The sequence below is a fragment of the Ranitomeya imitator genome, chromosome 2 (genome assembly GCF_032444005.1).
Source record: "Ranitomeya imitator isolate aRanImi1 chromosome 2, aRanImi1.pri, whole genome shotgun sequence".
NCBI classification, from domain to species: Eukaryota; Metazoa; Chordata; class Amphibia; order Anura; family Dendrobatidae; genus Ranitomeya; species Ranitomeya imitator.
Window position 1 is genome coordinate 196464540 of NC_091283.1, and position 20781 is coordinate 196485320.

The 20781-nt window shown below is 44.0% G+C and overlaps 1 protein-coding gene across 3 annotated transcripts in view; it reads right to left on the minus strand.

The window, feature by feature from the left end:
- Positions 1–491: 491 nt before the first annotated feature.
- DENND1A (DENN domain containing 1A) overlaps positions 492–20781 on the minus strand; it is a 1020433-nt gene continuing 1000143 nt past the window's right edge. For 2 of the 3 annotated variants that reach the window (XM_069748456.1, XM_069748455.1), the window contains 4 exons: positions 12142–12230; positions 3544–3672; positions 2894–3146; positions 492–1840 (listed from right to left, as the gene is read on the minus strand). In XM_069748456.1, coding sequence (XP_069604557.1) covers positions 632–1840; positions 2894–3146; positions 3544–3672; positions 12142–12230 — 1680 coding nt within the window. In that variant the 3' untranslated portion in view covers positions 492–631. The remainder of the gene's footprint in view (positions 1841–2893; positions 3147–3543; positions 3673–12141; positions 12231–20781) is intronic. The other variant, XM_069748457.1, reaches the window with a different exon arrangement.

The window sequence follows — 20781 nt, forward strand, 5'->3', positions numbered from 1 at the left end:
CGACTACTATAATATCTTGTTCTGGCGTTGTGTGCTAAGTCACAGAAACCGCTAATGACGAGTGCATGTATTCCGCTACATAGCTATTCCATTTTTGATACTTAGTGGCTGTAAAATCTTTTCTACAAAACTGTGTATTTTTACCACAACGATCACATTTGCTATCACAATGATCAAATTTTGCTACAGAAGACTACAAACTGTGCTGCTTCATAAATTGCGGCACATGGTAATAACGTGGGCTAACACATCATATAGCACTTCCCGGGAACTCGGTGGGGAGTTATCTTGATAAGCAAAGTGTCAATTTATAGTCCTTGACAGACCTCATACTGTGATGCCTGTTCAGCATCAGAAGCTTTTTTTTTAGTTTACAATAAAGCGCTGGATTCAGTAGTTCTACATCAAGACAAATTCCAACGGAAAAGTAGTCAAGCAGACGACAATCAAGAATTTGGAGTCACCCAAACCTAAAGAGTATAATGAGTCGATTGAGATTAAAGCCTTTAATTCCAAAACGTATGAAATCCGTGAGCAAATATTTGATCTCAAAGATCTCTCCGTATGAGATGAGAACATTCTTCAAAACCTGGACAACTTGCTCCTTGACCAAAACCTAAAAATTTGAATCCTACTCAAAAGTTTCCCATCGTTTTCGGAGCTGCTCTACTTTTCCCGGAGTTGGAATTACTGCTTCTTTTGTTTTGGTGAGGAGCTCATCAAAAGGGTCCTTGGGTTGACCTTGTCTAGAAGGGAGAATTACAGGGTCGGAAATCTTTGAAGGTCTAGGAGGGATGGCCGGATACTCCCTGGGTTTGTTGTCTTGAAGTTTGGAGGAAGGCCGAGTCATAGGTAAAGTTCTATGGCCAGATGGGCCGGTCATTACTGGTGGAATGTTTTGCCGCGTTTCGGAGTTTGTTTGACCTTGTTGCATTAACGTATTGATTGCAGGACCAGAAGGAACGTGGCTTAGTAGACTACTTCCTGACAAGGCTGGAGTTGGGCGTCTCTGACTATGATAGAAAAGAGACCTTGAGAAAAGAGAGCTAGAGACGACTGGTGGAGTAAATGGTCTCGCCGTAATGCCTATCACGGAGACGGCATGGTCCTGCGGCATTGCTTGAATAAATGGATTAAGTGGTGAATGTATAAATGCAGGCTGTGGGGTGGGAAATCCCAATTGCTGAGGGAAAGTGGCAGGAGTGAAATCACTTTGTAGAGAGGTAAAACATGGAGTGCTGGAGTAATGTGGTGCTTCAGAGCTCTGAAGACCACTTCCTAGAGGAGGCATGGTGTCGCACTGTCGCTGGCCGACTATTAATGGATCTAATAGACTGAGAATATCATCGTTTACAGAGATCTCAGTAGAAACTTTGACAGGCTGTAACAAATCCATAGAACTAGAATCAGAAACTTGTCTGTGTCCATCCGATACTGAGTGTCCTTGTAGACTTTGCAAAGTAAAGCTGATGTTCTCCCCGAGTTGTAGTTTACAGGACTCTACTGCCGGGACGTTTTGCTGCTTAGAGACTCTTGGTGCTGGCGGCGGAGGAACGATTCCCAGCTCTGGCGTTTTCCTGCCATGTGGTCTTGGGATAGTGATATTTCCGTGGCTGCTGCTCAACGTTCCCTCTCTATCTCCAGATACAGATGTCATTTCCTTCTGTGGAGTACTTGTATCACTACCGGGAAGGGATGCGTGTTTCTCCGGTGAAATCTGCAGATATTTGTCAGGTATGGCCATGTCATCTTGCCCCATGCTCCACAGTTTATTGTATGGATGGTTGTGTTTCATCGGTGGCACCAAGCGATTTCTCTCTGGTATGGTGAGATCCATTCTCTGTCAAACAAAATTAGATTAAAATTGGTGTACAGATAGTTTTTGGGGGTAAATGAAATGTTTTTCACTTGGGTCACCAATTCCTCATGGTTTTCATTATCTATGCTAGCTGCCATTATTTATTTTCAATATTTATTTTTAATTATGGATATATGGTAGAATTCCAATGCTCCACTTCTAATATTCCGTGCTTAGTTTAGGGCTGCTTACAACTAAACTGCTGACTCATGTAGAAAAATGCAAAGCACCGGAATTATCCCTCAGAAGTATCTTTTTATTGATCACATCACCTTGCCTGATACATGACGTGATCGATACACAATACTTTGAAGGAGTCATTACGGTGCTTTGGATTTTTGTACTTTGTGTCCATCTCATGACCAGGATTCTCATCTTCAAGACATCTTCCATTATAAAAGCTGCCATTCAGTGACTACAATTAGAAATCTTAAAAGCCACATGTCAATATATTCTTTACGTCTTACCATAGATGGGACACTACCTTAGTCGGCACTTCTATGAAAGGTAATCTATCAGCAGGATTTTGCTATGTAATCTGACAGCAGCATGAAGTAGAGACAGAGAGATGTATCACTTAGCCTACTTGGTGGAGCAGTTGTGATACAATCACAGCTTTATCTGCTGCAGATCTAGCAGAGCTCAGAATAATGAGCCTTGTATAACCCCGCCCCCATCACTGATTGGCTGCTGTGTATAACCCAGCCCACACCACTGATTGGCTGCTTTCTGTGTATAACCCAGCCCACACCACTGATTGACAGCTTTCTGTGTACATTTTATAGTGACAGAGCCCTGCTAATCACTGGTGGTCGAGTGGACTAGGAGGCGTGAGACACCTAGTCCTATAGTGATAATGTCCTGCAGATAAAACACTGATTGTACTGAAGCAGCAAAACACATCTTAGTAAGCTATAGAGGCTCTCTTCCACTACATCATGGTGCTTTCTGATTACATAGTAAAAACCTGCTGACAAATTTGCATCATTAAAGCCTCAACTCTTTTCTTTTTTTTATTAACGCATGACATTTCACCTGATAATCAAATGTAAAATGGTCTTCATGGTCCTCCTTAGGGGTTCTCAAGTCTTCCAAACTCTTGGCTTGACTTATTAGTGGTGGTTGCGATTCCACATTGAAATTACTAAAAATATCTTCGAGCAGATTGACATTTGGGATCTCCTTATGTGATGGTTCCTGGTCAAGCACCGAATCGCTTTCCTTTTCTGGGCTGATGATCTCGTCACCGTCAGGATCTGACTCCTTTAACGTTCGATACTGTTGAGGCCTAAGACAAGTTGAAAGCAAAAATAAAGAGGTCACTGAAAAAAATAAAAATATATAAAAGGGAAGACAACATTTTGGTGGCTAGACGAGGCAAAGTCCCTGCCAGATGAGCTGTTTCCAACAATGTGTACTTCAAAATACCACAGCCCCGTTCACTGTGCAGTTTCATGGTGCTGCAGATCGGCTCCTATTGAAGTGAATGGGAGCTGAGCCGCAGTACCCAGGAACGGCCACTACACAGTGAACGGAGCTGTGATGTTCCGGGTCTGATCACTTTACTATTTACATTGCTGAAAATAACTGATTAATGGAGGTTGTGGACCCCCACCAATCTCATATTGAGGCCAATTTAGTGCAGAGGGAAAGTTGTGTTATTGATGGAAAAGAAAGACAGAGACCATTCGAAGGGAGCAGAGAAGATAAAGTTTTCGGAGAAGGCAGAGACAGGATCCTCCTCCTGCAGGAACTCATCATCGGAAGAATCTTCAGAGAGGAAGACAGTATAGTGGCGTGTGGGCTTCACAACGCTGAGAAGACAGGAGGAGAAGGCAGTTAGCAAAGTCCCATGTTCTCGAGAGCCTCACATATACAAACATTCTGAAAGGTAAATGCTCTTAGATATGTATCAAGATAAACCACGGAAGATCCACATTTCTTACAAATGGAAAGTTTGCAAGCTAAATGAAAAAAGAAATAAGTCCTAATGACAGACATCTCTGTGCATCTGACATCTCAGTGCAGCGGGCATGACGACGTCACTGCATGGCACCCGCTACGCTGAGATGTGCGGCACTTCAGAATGCTAGCTGCAGAGACCACAGCAGGGAACGAGGAGGAGAGGTGAGTATTTTTTTATTTTTAAATCAGTGAGTACATTGTGGTGGCCATAACATTGTATGGAGGAATATGAGGAGTGCATTATACTGTATGGAGGACTATGGGTTGCATTTTACTGTATGGAGGACTATGTGTAGTGCATTATACTGTATGGAGGACCATGGGGAATGCATTATATTATATGGGGGACTATGGAGTGTATTATACTGAATGGAGGACTATGGGGTGCATCAAATTGTATGGAGGATTATGGGGATTGCATTATACTCTATGGAGGACTATCAGGGTGCATTATACTGTATGGAGGACTATCAGGGTGCATTACACTGTATGGAGGACTATGAGGAATGCATTATCCTGTATGGATGACTATGGGGAGTGCATAATACTGTATGGAGGACTATGGGGAGTGCATTATACTGCATGGAGGACTATGGGGAGTGCATTATATTGTATGGAGGACTACGAGGGTGCATTATACTATATGGAGGACTATCGGGGTGCATAATACTGTATGGAGGACTATGGGGAGTGCATTATACTGCATGGAGGACTTTGGGGAGTGCATTATATTGTATGGAGAACTATGGGGTGCATTATACTGTATGGTGGACTATAGGGAGTGCATTATACTATATGGAGGCCTATGGGGTGCATTATACTATATGGAGGACTACAGGGAGTGCATTATGCTGTATGGAGAATTATGGGGGGTGCAGTATACTATATGAAGGACTATGGGCCCCATTATACTATATGGAAAGCTATGTGAGAGCCTTTACACTTTATAGAGGGCTATATGGGTGACATTTGGCTGTACGCAAACAATTACACAGTGCGAAGGTTTACGTGGGGTCCATCATACTGTGTAGAGGGCTATGTGGGGACAATTATACAGTGTTGTGAGGTGTGGGGCGAATATGCTAAATGGAGGGCTGTGTGGAAGTTACAGTTTTGGGATTATACTGTGTTGGGGGTCACCATACTGTGTGTGTGTAGGAATTCACTGTGGTGGTATCATTCAGTGTTTGTGGGCACTTCCGTTGGCGTCATACTTTATGGGTGCAATGAAAGGAGAGTTCAGGGCTTCAGTAGGAGGACAAATTACTTTGTGAGAACTGAAAGGTTGCGACATGTGCTCTTCTTATGATCCCACCAAATATTATTATTTTGTTTTCTTTTTTCGTTTTTTTTTTTTGGGGGGGGGGGGGATTAGAACATCTTATATGGGGCCCCATGATTTCTATGTACAGTGATATATATTTACATACACAAATACATAATCTCAACTATTGTACTTGGGCTAGCGATCCTTTTGATACAGTGTTAAAGAGGTAGTTCCAATATTAAAGAGCACCATTTAAAAAAAATAAAATAAAGAAGCATATTATTTTTATATTATAAACATACACACATGTACGGTATACATATATATGCCTTTTTATTATATGTTTAGTCTTATTATTTTATTATTTTTAAGGAACAATGCAATTTTAATGAAAACTTGTTGAGGCTCAGAATCCGGTCTGTGAAACTCTCGTCCTCATCAGTGATCAGGACCATTGCCGGTAATGCTCTGCACATTCGGATCCCCTTGTGTTAACACCTGCGCGTGACACTGGTGACAGCTTGCTTCTTTTTAAATACCATGTCAGACACATATCCTGCAATAGCCGCGGGTAGCGCGGAGCCGGTGTGCATTATTACAAGTGCATGGGTTTATTTTTAATGAGGAGGATAGGCATGGTGAGAAATCCCGGACAGGCCTGCCTCACATCACTGTGGTCAGGACCAGGAATTGCTGACAAATGGAGAGATTTCAAATTTAATTGACATGTAAATGAGGCAGCGAATATAATGAGAGGATGGAGGGATTGTGAGAATGACGGATCTGTAGATGAACAAATATTGACTACGGGACTGTAATAAACACCCCCAGCAAGAAACTACGACTGATCGTGTGTCAGAGGCGACCTCGTAGTAATCATCATACATCTCACTGATGATACACTCCGGAGGCGAGAACGAAGAAGCAAGGAGGATCTCATTCTTTACCAACGATCGTCTGAATGGGGGGGACGGCCAACTATCGCCTGTCTGAAGGGGGGCACCCAACAGTCATCTGTATGGGGGGAGCGCCAAACGGTCGTCTGTATGGGGGGGCACTGACCAGTGTTTATTTCCCGGTGACATGTTTGTAAATATATATATGATAATGTGACATTCCATTTATGGGGAGCTTTGTAACACGGTAGGCACCACCTCTATGGCCTCCATGCCCTGTGTTCCAAACCTTGATAAAGGGGCTAGACATTGACTTAAAGGGAATCTGTCACCAGGTTTTTGCCACCTAATCTTTGAGCATCATAATATAGAGATAGAGACCCTGATTCCAGCGATGTGTCAGTTAATGGGCTGCTTGCTGACATTTTGATAAAATTAGAGTTTTATCAGCAAGAGATTATCACTAGAGCACCACTGATTGGCTGCTTACTGCCTATGCAAAGTGTTACACAGAAAGCTGCTAATTGGTGATGAAGGCGGGTTACATAGATCTTAGCATTCAGATGACTCGTAGATCTGCAGCAGAGAAAACATGTATCTTAGGGCTCATCTCCACTTGTGTGAGAAAAAAACGGTCCGATTTACGGACCGAAAAAACTGATGTAACGTCTGCGAGTGCCATGCGAGTGTCATGCGATTTTTTTATCGCAACATCCGTATGACATCCGTATTGCTGTCCGATTTTTACGCACGGGTCTCCTTTGAAAAGCCGGTAATTCAGCGCAGAGTACAGTAAAATCACACTGACAGGTTAGATGAGAGTAGATATATACACATAGAATAGATATATATACATATATATATGTCAGGGAGACACCTATATATATATTTATATTTAATGCAGCGCGAGATAGCTTTAAAGCTGGTAATTCAATTACCGGCTTTTGCTTTCTCCTTCACAAACCCGACATGATATGAGACCTGGTATACATACAGTGGGGCAAAAAAGTATTTAGTCAGTCAGCAATAGTGCAAGTTCCACCACTTAAAAAGATGAGAGGCGTCTGTAATTTACATCATAGGTAGACCTCAACTATGGGAGACAAACTGAGAAAAAAAAATCCAGAAAATCACATTGTCTGTTTTTTTAACATTTTATTTGCATATTATGGTGGAAAATAAGTATTTGGTCAGAAACAAAATTTCATCTCAATACTTTGTAATATATCCTTTGTTGGCAATGACAGAGGTCAAACGTTTTCTGTAAGTCTTCACAAGGTTGCCACACACTGTTGTTGGTATGTTGGCCCATTCCTCCATGCAGATCTCCTCTAGAGCAGTGATTTTTTTGGCTTTTCGCTTGGCAACACGGACTTTCAACTCCCTCCAAAGGTTTTCTATAGGGTTGAGATCTGGAGACTGGCTAGGCCACTCCAGGACCTTGAAATGCTTCTTACGAAGCCACTCCTTCGTTGCCCTGGCGGTGTGCTTTGGATCATTGTCATGTTGAAAGACCCAGCCACGTTTCATCTTCAATGCCCTTGCTGATGGAAGGAGGTTTGCACTCAAAATCTCACGATACATGGCCCCATTCATTCTTTTATGTACCCGGATCAGTCGTCCTGGCCCCTTTGCAGAGAAACAGCCCCAAAGCATGATGTTTCCACCACCATGCTTTACAGTAGGTATGGTGTTTGATGGATGCAACTCAGTATTCTTTTTCCTCCAAACATGACAAGTTGTGTTTCTACCAAACAGTTTCAGTTTGGTTTCATCAGACCATAGGACATTCTCCCAAAACTCCTCTGGATCATCCAAATGCTCTCTAGCAAACTTCAGACGGGCCCGGACATGTACTGGCTTAAGCAGTGGGACACGTCTGGCACTGCAGGATCTGAGTCCATGGTGGCGTAGTGTGTTACTTATGGTAGGCCTTGTTACATTGGTCCCAGCTCTCTGCAGTTCATTCACTAGGTCCCCCTGCGTGGTTCTGGGATTTTTGCTCACCGTTCTTGTGATCATTCTGGCCCCACGGGGTGGGATTTTGCGTGGAGCCCCAGATCGAGGGAGATTATCAGTGGTCTTGTATGTCTTCCATTTTCTAATTATTGCTCCCACTGTTGATTTCTTCACTCCAAGCTGGTTGGCTATTGCAGATTCAGTCTTCCCAGCCTGGTGCAGGGCTACAATTTTGTTTCTGATGTCCTTTGACAGCTCTTTGGTCTTCACCATAGTGGAGTTTGGAGTCAGACTGTTTGAGGGTGTGCACAGGTGTCTTTTTATACTGATAACAAGTTTAAACAGGTGCCATTGCTACAGGTAATGAGTGGAGGAAAGAGGAGACTCTTAAAGAAGAAGTTACAGGTCTGTGAGAGCCAGAAATCTTGATTGTTTGTTTCTGACCAAATACTTATTTTCCACCATAATATGCAAATAAAATGATAAAAAAACAGACAATGTGATTTTCTGGATTTTTTTTTCTCAGTTTGTCTCCCATAGTTGAGGTCTACCTATGATGTAAATTACAGACGCCTCTCATCTTTTTAAGTGGTGGAACTTGCACTATTGCTGACTGACTAAATACTTTTTTGCCCCACTGTACAGTAAACCATCTCATATCACCATTTTTTTTGCATATTCCACACTACTAATGTTAGTAGTGTGTATATGCAAAATTTGGGCGTTCTAGCTATTATATTTAAGGGTTAAATGGCGGAAAAAATTGGCGTGGGCTCCCGCACAATTTTCTCCGCCAGAGTAGTAAAGCCAGTGACTGAGGGCAGATATTAATAGCCTGGAGAGGGTCCACGGTTATTGCCCCCCCCCTGGCTAAAAACACCTGCCCCCAGCCACCCCAGAAAAGGCACATCTGGAAGATGCGCCTATTCTGGCACTTGGCCACTCTCTTCCCATTCCCGTGTAGCGGTGGGATATGGGGTAATGAAGGGTTAATGCCACCTTGCTATTGTAAGGTGACATTAAGCCTAATTAATAATGGAGAGGCGTCAATTATGACACCTATCCATTATTAATCCAATTGAAAGAAAGAGTTAAAAAAATACACACACACATTATTAAAAATTATTTTAATGAAATAAAAACAAAGGTTGTTGTAATTTTTTATTTAACGCCCAATCCACTCAGTGAAGACCCTCGTTCTGTGACAACAAAAAAATAATAAACCAACAATATACTTACCTTCCACAGATCTGTAAAGTCCAACGATGTAAATCCTTCTGAAGGGGTTAAAACATTTTGCAGCCAGGAGCTTTGCTAATGCAATGCTACTCCTCGCTGCAAAACCCCGGGGAATGAGTCTAAATATAGATCAATGATCTATATTTAGCTTCATTTGCGGTGAGGCGCCCTCTGCTGGCTGTTCCTAGATCGTGGGAACTTTCCTTGAAAGCTCCCATTGACTTGCATTGGCGAGTCTCGTCCGAGAATCTCAGCAATACGCAGCATGCTGCGATTTTTTTCTCAGCCGACACAGATTTTTCTCAGTCCGATTTCGGCTGGGAAAAAAAAATCGCAAATGGAGTGTCACATATTGATTAACATTGGTCCGAGTGCAATCCGATTTTTTATCGGATTGCACTCATCCGTTTTCCTCACAAGTGGAGATGAGCCCTTATCAAAACTACAGCAACAGGCCCAGTAAGTGACACATTGCTGGAAGCAGGATCTCTGTCAGTACAACATAGGGTAGCAAAAATTTGGATAGGGGTTCAATTTAAAGAGGACCTTTCACTTTCCATAAATATGCAATATATTTTCCTGGTGCAAATGCCGCTGTTCTCTAAATCTGTCGATATTTATCTTCTGTTCCTGCACCCCTCTGTTCCGGAGATATGGACCCTTCTTGTATATAAATCTACACTGTTTAGCCAAATGGGCGGGGTCCTCATATATTCTCTGTGGAGATTGCCTTGCTGGCTTACAAGCCTATAATTACATGCAGGGACGAGGAGGCCATATCTCAGGAACGGAAAGACGCAGGAACAGAAGAAAAACATTGCCAGATTCAGGAGAATATTAGCATTTACACCTGGTAAAAATATTACATAATTGTGGCAAGTGACAGGTCTTCTTCAAAGAGTAACTACGTGCCTTCTGGGAAAAAGCTCATTTGTAATTGTAATGTTTTTCCATGGAACATTGTATGTTCACACATAGCGCTTTTTTTTCTGCGCGAAAAATACAGGCTGTGGCCAGAAAAACGCAGCATGAATTATACTTTTTTTTTTTGTTGAGCCATTCTGAAAACGACCTTGCATGTTTTAATAGTAATGTGGAATAAGTCTAAATCCGTATCATAAACATTGACCACTATGAAATTAAAAAAATAGCATATCTAACATCATCTTACATTTTCCAAGGAATCGGATCCTGCACTTTACCATCTAACGCCACAAGAGGGCAATAGAGTTCCACGTTCCTTTTGTCTCCCAAAATAAAAAAAAGATTAAAAAAAATTCCCAGCCACCGTGAAAAGAAATCACCTTATACAAAGAAATTAGCATTTTTCATTCTTTTGTGCAAACTGCTACCTTCAGTTTGTATTGTGATCACAAAATCAGATGAGTATGGCGATATGACAACTTGAAAACATGACTAAAAATATATAATGCACATTAGCCAAAAGGTCCAGTTACACCTTGTTCCACTGAGCACTAATGAAAGTAGGGAAGTAGAAAAGATTTAAAGTAAAAAAAAAATTATATATATAAATATAAGTATTTTTTTTAAAGACAAACAATTAGAATGAGAAAGTTGCCAATACCTGGCTTCTGCAGAAAAAAAACAACCCAACACAGGCTCATAAACAGGGGCAAGTGGCACCTGTCACCAAACAAGCCCACTTACATAGGATGGGCATACAGGGTGCATCAATCCAATTCCTAATCAAACTTTGACATTAGTTCCAGATTTAAAGGATTAATCCCATCTTCATATAATGGGTATTGTTTTATAGTTCTTGTAAGCACAAGCAATTTTGCAATTTATTGCTTGTTAAAATTTACAGCTGTTCTTGAGATATTAACACTTTTGTTTACAGCTCTTTGTCTTGGAGACCGACTATCGCTGCTAGACAGGCAGCAGTGGTCGGTTTTCCTGGACAACAAGCTGTAAGCAAAAGAAAAAAAGTTAATATCTCAAGAACGGTTGCCAATTTTCGTAAGCAGTAAATTGCAAAAGTGCTCGTCTTTCGAAGCTCTATCTGATAATATCCATCTATGAAGATGGGAATAAGCCTCTGAAGGGTTTATCAAGCGCATTTCACTTCTGTAACGGAAGACACTCTGACATGGCAACGGTCAGGAATCAGGCAAGCACCGTATTCTAATGAATAGGAGAGGCACAAACCATCTGCCGGGCGAGCACAAGACCTATCAAGCGGCAGTCAAACGCCATTACAGCAGCGCCTTTTACCATGCTCTACGAAAGTGAAAGATGACGAATAACTCCTTAGGCAATGTGCTTGTATACAATGGGGGGATCTGTGCAGAATTTACAATTAGGAACCTATGAATATATTAAACTAGAAAGAATAGATTCTTTAAAGGGGTGATCCAGTGCCGCTCAATGATGTTATGACCCCACACACGTGCCAAAATGATCGAGTGGTATCTAAGAAATGGAAGATGTGCGCTATACTCGCCGATCGTGCACGTGTCTTGGCAGATGTGTACGGTCATAACGTCTTCAGGGACCACTAACCTCCAAGGTGGAAGAGAGACACGCTGGATAACCCCTTTAATACCGTCTTTAAGCTGTGGCTACACCTAGACATTTTGTAGACAGGGTGATTTTGCACGTGTGGCTGAGCCACAGGCGTGCCATGTGGTTTACCGCTCCTCGACGAGGGTTTATACTTGCAGGTACCTGTGGCTCAGTAATCCAAGCCTTAAAGAGCCATTTGCAAGACATTTATAAGCCATTTTCATTATACTTTATGGAAGGGGGGAAAAAAAAAGGTTGCCGCAGCATGAAGCAATTAAAAAATAAATAAAACTGTTCACTTGGCTGAAGCAAATATGAATTATTTTAGTGATTTTTTTTTATATTTAATTATTCTAGTGATTTTTTTACATTAATATTTCAGATTAATAAATGAATGAAACACGTGGCCTGGTAATGCAGATGTCACTTACTGGTCCGGGCTTGAGATCGATGTCCTGCGGCTTTCCACAATAGCGTTACTCTTGGGCCGGCGAGCAACATTGGGCCTCGGGGGACGGACCTGTGATGGAAACATGATATTTCAGGCGTGCTTGAGATTAGCAGTTCTACCCCATATCCTTGTCCTGAATGACCAGGATGGGGGTCACCAAGAATCCACGCAGAAGTTCTCAGGTTTATTTTTTAGCCTCGAGAACAACTTGGTAAAATGATAAATATCACTGACCTGTAACATCTAGATATTATTTTACCATTATTAAGAATCAAATTACAGTTGACGAGATACCAGTGTGAATCGATTCACAGGAGCAATCGGCAATCTGCGACCGTTGTACAAGAGCCCTGAAAACCGCCTCGTACTTCTTGGCATCCGCGGCTCTTCTTTTGATTAGACGTCGTGGTGCAATGTCATCATTGTGGCGGGATGCACATGAGATGCCGCAACTCGCAGGACTCGGTCCATGTCAGTAATATGTGGCTGTCGGTTAGGAGAAATGCCTCCTAACTCCCGGAATCCGTGGCTCCTCTTGATTAGCCGGCGTGGTGCAACATCACCATTGTGACATGATGCACATAGGACTTTTGTTTTGCAGAACCCCAGTACATTGGCCATGTCAGTGATGTGAAAAAGGAGCAATCAGCTCACCTGTCCGGGAGCCCGGCAAAACACTCCAGTAATAGCAACAGTCCAAAAGAGAGCTTGTCCTCATCTTCTTAAAAAAACATAATTGCTTTCTTGTTCCAGCAGTATAAAAGGCACAAAAATGGTTGAGAAGAAAAGCACAAAAATTAAAAAGGCAGAAAAGCAATATCCACTACGCTCCCAGGGAACATGTTTCAGACCTGCATAGTCAGGCTTGACAAAGGACGGTGTAGGTCTGAAACTTGTTCCCTGGGAGCGCAGTGGATATTGCTTTTCTGCCTTTTTAATTTATGTGCTGTTGTTCTCAACCATTTTTGTGCCTTATATACTGCTGGAACAAGAAAGTAATTCTTTTAAGAAGATGAGAATACCAGCTATCATTTGGACTTTTGCATTTCAGTAATGTCTGCCTCTGATTTTATAGGATTGAACGGCAGGCCCACACACAACCTGGTGATGACAGGATGGCTTAGGTGACACTTGCAAGCAAAATAGTGTTCTTTCTTTCTGGGAGAGAGCTAATTAGCACACTAGTATCCAAAGGAATGTTTGCTCGCAGTGGTCGTATATGTACAGGTTATCTACCCTACGCCATTGGTGACAAGCTCGCGGTCCCTTGCTCTCTATATGTACGAGATAAAATGTCGTCTATAGTTCAACTTGCATGTTGCAGAGCGCAGGTACAAGCCAGAAAATAGGTGCAGTAGTTGGTGACAGTTTAGTAGTTGCAGGTCACAGGTGCAAGCATACTGCTGAACACAGAGGAGAGGAGAGATGGAGATCACAGCGCTGTGGAGAGCGTCTACAATGGGAAACAGAAATCTGAACGGTGTCCAAAAAAGAAAAGGAGCCAAAGCAACGACTGGCAAAACATTAGTAAAGTAGTTCGGAAGAGTCAGTCTGGTAGATGTGCTGAAGATCAAACCAGATGAAAACCAGCATTACTAATGACTGGGCGGTTATAATATTCTGCTCAGGAAATGAAGGCAGAATACAGATGCAAGACTCCATCATTCCCTCTGTTGCCAGTTTACAGTCTGTGAACAGTGAGGGGTTTTGCAGTAGATTGGCCAGAAGTCAATGCTCTTTTGCATTATATCACTGGATGGCTGCACTGCCCAGGACTCCATCGCTCATCCTAAAGGTACCGTCATACTGAACGATATCGCTAGCGATCTGTGACGTTGCAGCGTCCTGGCTAGCGATATTGTTCAGTTTGACACGCAGCAGCGATCAGGATCCTGCTGTGATGTCGTTGGTCGCTGCAGAAAGTCCAGAACTTTATTTCGTTGCTGGACTCCCTGCAGATATCGCTGAATCGGCGTGTGACGCCGATTCAGCGATGTCTTCACTGGTAACCAGGGTAAACATCGGGTTACTAAGCGCAGGGCCGCGCTTAGTAACCCGATATTTACCCTGGTTATCAGCGTAAAAGTTAAAAAAAACAAACACTACATACTTACCTTCCGCTGTCTGTCCCCGGCCAGGGCTGCCACTAGAAATTTCGGGGCCCCATACTGGCAAAATTTTCGGGGCCCCCTTGAGACTCCGCCCAGGCTCCACCCCAGCCCCGCCTCCAGGCTCCACCCCTCGAACTGTCCACAGTCCCACCGCTCTCTCTTGGAAAAACTCCACTTCTCACCAATCACACATTAACAGTTCCCATCACCAGATCACACATATAGCAGGCAGCTTTTGTTTTGGCCAAAAGATTTTTTTAAGCCGCCACCATAACACGGTAGACACTTTTGGCCGGGCCCTACTCTGCTGTAACCTATTAAATATTTGTTAAAATATGCAATACAATTTAGGTATATTTTTATTTATTTTTCAATTTTTAAAATGCCCAATAATATCACATAGAAGGAACAAATACCACAACACCATGACCAGATGACATATTACCACCACAGTGATCGAATAATATCACATACAAGGAACAAATACCACAACACCATGACCAGACCACATATTACCACCACAGTGATCGAATAATATCACATACAAGGAACAAATACCACAACACCATGTCCAGACCACATATTACCACCACATAGTGACTGAATACTACAATTCTGATCAGTAATTTTTAAAAAAGCACCATACTATCACCATAAGTGCCATTATACACAGGAGATCTGTACTTAGTATGCAGTGTCTGTGTACAGATAATATAGTGATCACTAGTGAAATTATACACAGGAGCTCTGTATACAGTGTATAGTGTCAGTGTATAGGTAACACACTGACTCACCAGTGACGTCTCTAGGTGAAGTCCTTCATCTTTCATCCAGCACAGACCGCCATCATTTCATCCAGCCAGGACTTCTCTCTGCAGGAAATAACACAGTTATCTCGAGCTCCGCTTGCAGAACACATTACTTAATTTTTCACAACTTCTACATTACACCACATGAAGAAGGCGACATAGTATCACTCTATACAGTAACAGGACCGCCCCCCATTTAAAACAGTATACTCAAAAAATAAAATAAATACATCACTGCAGTAATAATATCCCTAAATTAGCCCCTATGGTATTAATAATATCACCCAGCCTGGCCCCGTGTGTCTCATTCCTGGTGTCAGCCAGATATTCTCCCATCCTGCCCTCATGAGTATCCATTCTGCCCCATATGATCTCCTTATCCTGCCCCATATGATCGCCCCATGTGATCTCTCCATCCTGCCCCATCTGTCTCCATCATATCCATCCTGCCTCATGATCCTGCACGATCTGTCTCCAATTCTGCCCCCAGTGTCTCCAATCATGCCCCATGTCTCCATTCTGCCCCCTATGTCTCCAACCATGCCCCCATGTCTGCAATCCTGACACTTGTCTCCAATCATGCCCCCTGTGTCTCCATTCTGCCCCATCTGTCTCCAATCCTGCCCCCATGTCTTTCATCCTGCCCCGTGTCTCCAATCATGCCCCGTATCTCCATTCTGCCCCGTGTCTCGCATTCTGCCCCTGGGTCTCACAGTCTGCCCCTGTGTCCAGCATTCTGCACCTGTCACTGTGTCCAGCATTCTGCCCCTGTCACTGTGTCCAGCATTTCTGCCCCACTGTGTCCAGCATTCTGCCCCAATGTCCAGCATTCTGCCCCACTGTGTCCAGCATTTCTGCCCCTGTCTCCAGCATTCTGCCCCACTGTGTGTCCAGCATTCTGCCCCACTGTGTGTCCAGCATTCTGCCCCACTGTGTGTCCAGCATTCTGCCCCACTGTGTGTCCAGCATTCTGCCCCACTGTGTCCAGCATTTCTGCCCCTGTGTCCAGCATTTCTGCCCGTGTCCAGCATTTCTGCCCCTGTGTGTCCAGCATTCTGCCCCACTGTGTCCAGCATTCTGCCCCACTGTGTGTCCAGCATTTCTGCCCCTGTGTGTGTCCACCATTCTGTCCCACTGTGTCCAGCATTTCTGCCCGTGTCCAGCATTTTTGCCCCACTGTGTCCAGCATTTCTGCCCCTGTGTGTCCAGCATTCTGCCCCACTGTGTCCAGCATTCTGCCCCAATGTGTGCCCAGCATTTCTGCCCCTGTCTCAAGCATTCTGCCCCACTGTGTGTCCAGCATTCTGCCCCACTGTGTCCAGCATTTCTGCCCGTGTCCAGCATTTCTGCCCGTGTCCAGCATTTCTGCCCCTGTGTGTCCAACATTCTGCCCCACTGTGTCCAGCATTCTGCCCCACTGTGTCCAGCATTTCTGCCCCACTGTGTCTAGCATTTCTGCCCCACTGTGTCCAGCATTTCTGCCCCACTGTGTCCAGCATTTCTGCCCCACTGTGTCCAGCATTTCTGCCCCTGTGTGTCCACATTTCTGCCCCACTGTGTCCAGCATTCTGCCCCACTGTGTCCACCATTCTGCCCCACTGTGTCCGGCATTTCTGCCCCTGTGTCACTGTGTCCAGCATTCTGCCCCACTGTGTCCACCATTCTGCCCCTGTGTGTCCACCATTCTGTCCCACTGTGTCCAGCATTTCTGCCCCACTGTGTCCAGCATTTCTGCCCCACTGTGTCCACCATTCTGCCCCACTGTGTCCACCATTCTGCCCCACTGTGTCCGGCATTTCTGCCCCTGTGTGTCCAGCATTCTGCCCCACTGTGTCCACCATTCTGCCCCTGTGTGTCCACCATTCTGCCCCTGTGTGTCCACCATTTCTGCCCCACTGTGTCCAGCATTTCTGCCCCTGTGTGTCCAGCATTCTGCCCCACTGTGTCCACCATTCTGCCCCTGTGTGTCCACCATTCTGCCCGTGTGTCCACCATTCTGCCCCTGTGTGTCCACCATTCTGCCCCACTGTGTCCAGCATTTCTGCCCCTGTGTGTCCACCATTCTGCCCCACTGTGTCCACCATTCTGCCCCACTGTGTCCAGCATTTCTGCCCCTGTGTGTCCACCATTCTGCCCCTGTGTGTCCAGCATTTCTGCCCCTGTGTGTCCAGCATCCTGCCCCCCGGGCCCCCCTGGATCGCAGCAGCTCTCAAAGAAAAAAAAAAAACACAACTTCTTACCTGGCCAAGCTCCAGCGCCGGGTGAAGCTCCCTCTCCAGGCTCCACACAGACGCACTCGCCGCCGGGCCCGGCGGCTGACAATGACGTCAGACGCCGGCGGCGGCGAGTGCGCACTGCGGCCCTATTCAGCCGCCAGCCTCGGACTGGCTGGCGGCTGTTAACTATTGACGTGCGGGCGCGGGCCCGCACGTCAATAGTGTGCCGCTGCCGCAGCGCCTGCAGGGGGGGCCCGGTGACCAGATGAGACGGGGCCCGATGCGGGCCCCCTCTGCTCACCGGGCCCCATACGCCAGTCACGGCTGTCATGCCCTGATGGCGGCCCTGTCCCCGGCGCTCTGCTTCTCTGCACTGGCTGTGAGCACCAGCCAGCCGGAAAGCACAGCGGTGACGTCACCGCTCTGCTTTCCGGCTGCTGTGCTCACAGCCAGTGCAGGAAAGCACAGCGCTGAGGACAGACAGCGGTAGGTAAGTATGTAGTGTTTGTTTTTTTTTACTTTTACGATGGTAACCAGGGTAAACATCGGGTTACTAAGCGCGGCCCTGCGCTTAGTAACCCGATGTTTACCCTGGTTACCGGCATCGTTGGTCGCTGGAGAGCTGTCTGTGTGACAGCTCTAAGCCCGGCATCCTCACCATACAGATCACCTTGATAAACACGTGGATACATCGGACCATATCTGTTTTCTTGGTACTGGATCTCTAATAAACCAAATCACTTCAGCATTATCCAAGACTCCGATCTATTTCGGTGCTGAAGCTTTTTCTGGTTGATATGATTGGACTAGAGTCCTTTCGTCAGCAGCAAGGGAATCTGTCAGGAAGATAAACCCTCCTAACCCGTCTATATGAGCATGTATCTCATAGGAAGCTGAATAAAATGATACCTTGTGATCCGATGTTTTATTCCAGAGAAATCCACATTTTTCTTATATGTAAATAAGCTGTTAAGATCTATGGGCCGGACATAGATCTCCCTTAGAATGTCTACTTTAAATGACAGGTGTTGTTACCAGCGTGACACATGTGGACCAGGAGAGCAGACTGTTAGTCATTACATGTCTCACACTGGTAACTAACCCCTTCAATGGGAGTTTCATCAGGGAATTGTTGAAACGCGCGTCGGGTGTTCGGTAGGTGAGCCTATACTTGTCTTCATCATTATACGCACTGTATATTATTTATTGTATGGGACTTTAACATTGTTGGCACCTCTTTATTGTTTTTTCCACCCTGTTTTAAATGGGTTAACTGTGAATTTACCCTTTGACCGCACATTTTCAGAACAATCCACTATTCAGTATCTATCATTTTGTAACAAATGTTAAGGGCTATGTATTCTGCTCAGGTGTCCTCTTGTATTGCTTTGATCCTTGGGGTCATTTTTCTCTATTTGGCTCCATTCTTGGTTTGTTATGTTGGATATTTATTACCCTTTTTCCAACAAATATTACCGTAAGCTTTCTTGATCACTTTTGATCCATTTCGTTTTTGCACATCTTTTTTTGGTCTTGTCTTAGATTACGGTACATTGCAAAAACCTGCTGACAGATTCCATTTAACGCTGTAACATTCTTTATCATTACTACGTACTTGAATGTCACCAATTATTTTACAAAAAAGGGACACATTTACCAGCGATAACAACACATAAACATGAATTGGATGCAGGTTAGCAATTGGCAGCGGTGATACAAGACTGACGAATAAAAGATACAATGAATGTTAGAGTTTACGTCAAAATCAATACACGGACTACAATGAAAGGAGGAACATCTCTGGTGTTGGCTAGGTGACATGGAAATGTGGAGGTTCTCAAGTGGTGACACACCATGGATTATATCTGGAAACGTTCACCCAATGTTTACCCAAATAATCCCATTTTGTGGCTTTTTCCTCCATTTTTGAAGTTTTTTTTGTAAAATTACAAGAACAAAAGCTTCTTTACTGGAGACTACCTTTTGGGAAAATATGTTCCGTGTGCATTGTAGCACTCCAACAGGCAGCACTGAGCCAACAATTACAATGAGACATGTATTGTGCAGCTCATTACGAGTCAGGAAATGTCACTTCTACACTATCCACAGCAAACCAGGTACGAGGGAAAGAAGTCAACCCAACTGATCGATCATCCCCATGTGTGTGCTATCATTTTTGGTATTAAATTGGATCTGTCACAATACAAGCTACATATATTATTAAATGTATTTCTCAGACCTGTTGAGGCTGGTGTACTAACTTTGCAAAAATCCAAGTAAAAGTGGCTATGTAATCCTAATATGAAGACGAGCATGTTATAACTGGATCGTAAAATGCTCATTCTAATGTCTGGCATCTGGCAAGAAAACAATCATAGCGGATTAAACAGCATTCTGGTATGGTATTTCAAAGTAAATATACCAGATTCATCAAGTCTAATAGAACTATTTAATAATGTATGCAGTTTGCATTGAGAAACCTGGTGACAGGTCTGCTTTGACTTGTTAACAAATAATAAAAGTGATAGGTACACCAACAGACACAACCTTGCTCCCGTTCCCAAAATGAACCAGTCCTGTTTCGACATTAAGGCTTTTTGATGCCGTTTTTAAAGCCCCAATATTCACCTGATAAGACTTCCACTGATCACCGGTCTTCGTTTACTGTGATGCTGCATTGAGATCTCCAAAATTCCACATAACGGCTTGGTAGAGTGTAGAGTGTATGGCGTATAGTGTAGAGTGTATGATGTAGAGTGTATGGTGTAGAATGAACCCTTTAAAGATTTTTCACCACTGTTTTTTATCTGCCCACTTCATGATAAAGGGGTTGAGGTGCTGATAAAATTGTTTGTCTTTTTTTTCTCTACACTCCTTTTGTGGATATATTGTCTTCTGAAGCTTTCCATGCTCAATATACAAATTTCCTCTTAAACAACAGAGGAGGTGGTAACAGAGATCTGACTCTGGGGGCGTTTACTTTTTCACCATCTATGACAGTACCCAATCATAGGAAGGCAGCATCATATATGGGAAAAAAAAAGCAAATGCCCCCAGAGAATGTCAAAACAAGCATGATCTGGTGAGACCGATATGTTTTACTTGATCATACTGAGATCTTTGCACTCCTGTCACTTACTGTTATTACAGTACAGGGAGAGGAGAGCTGAAGCATGGAGCACAAGAGCAATGAAGAACATTGTGCGAGCACACAGCAGCTTAGAGTCCCATAGCAGTGAGGAGCATCATACAAGCAAACAGTTCCAGTAGAGGAGAGCTGCAACGTGGGGCATCAGAACGGGAGAGGAGAGCTGAAGCATGGAGCACCAGAGCAATGAAGTACATTGTGCTAGCACACAGCAGCTTAGAGTCCCATAGCAGTGAGGAGCATCATAAAAGCAAACAGTTCCAGTAGAGGAGAGCTGCAACGTGGAGCACCAGAACGGGAGAGGAGAGCTGCAGTCTGGAACACCATAGCAGTTAA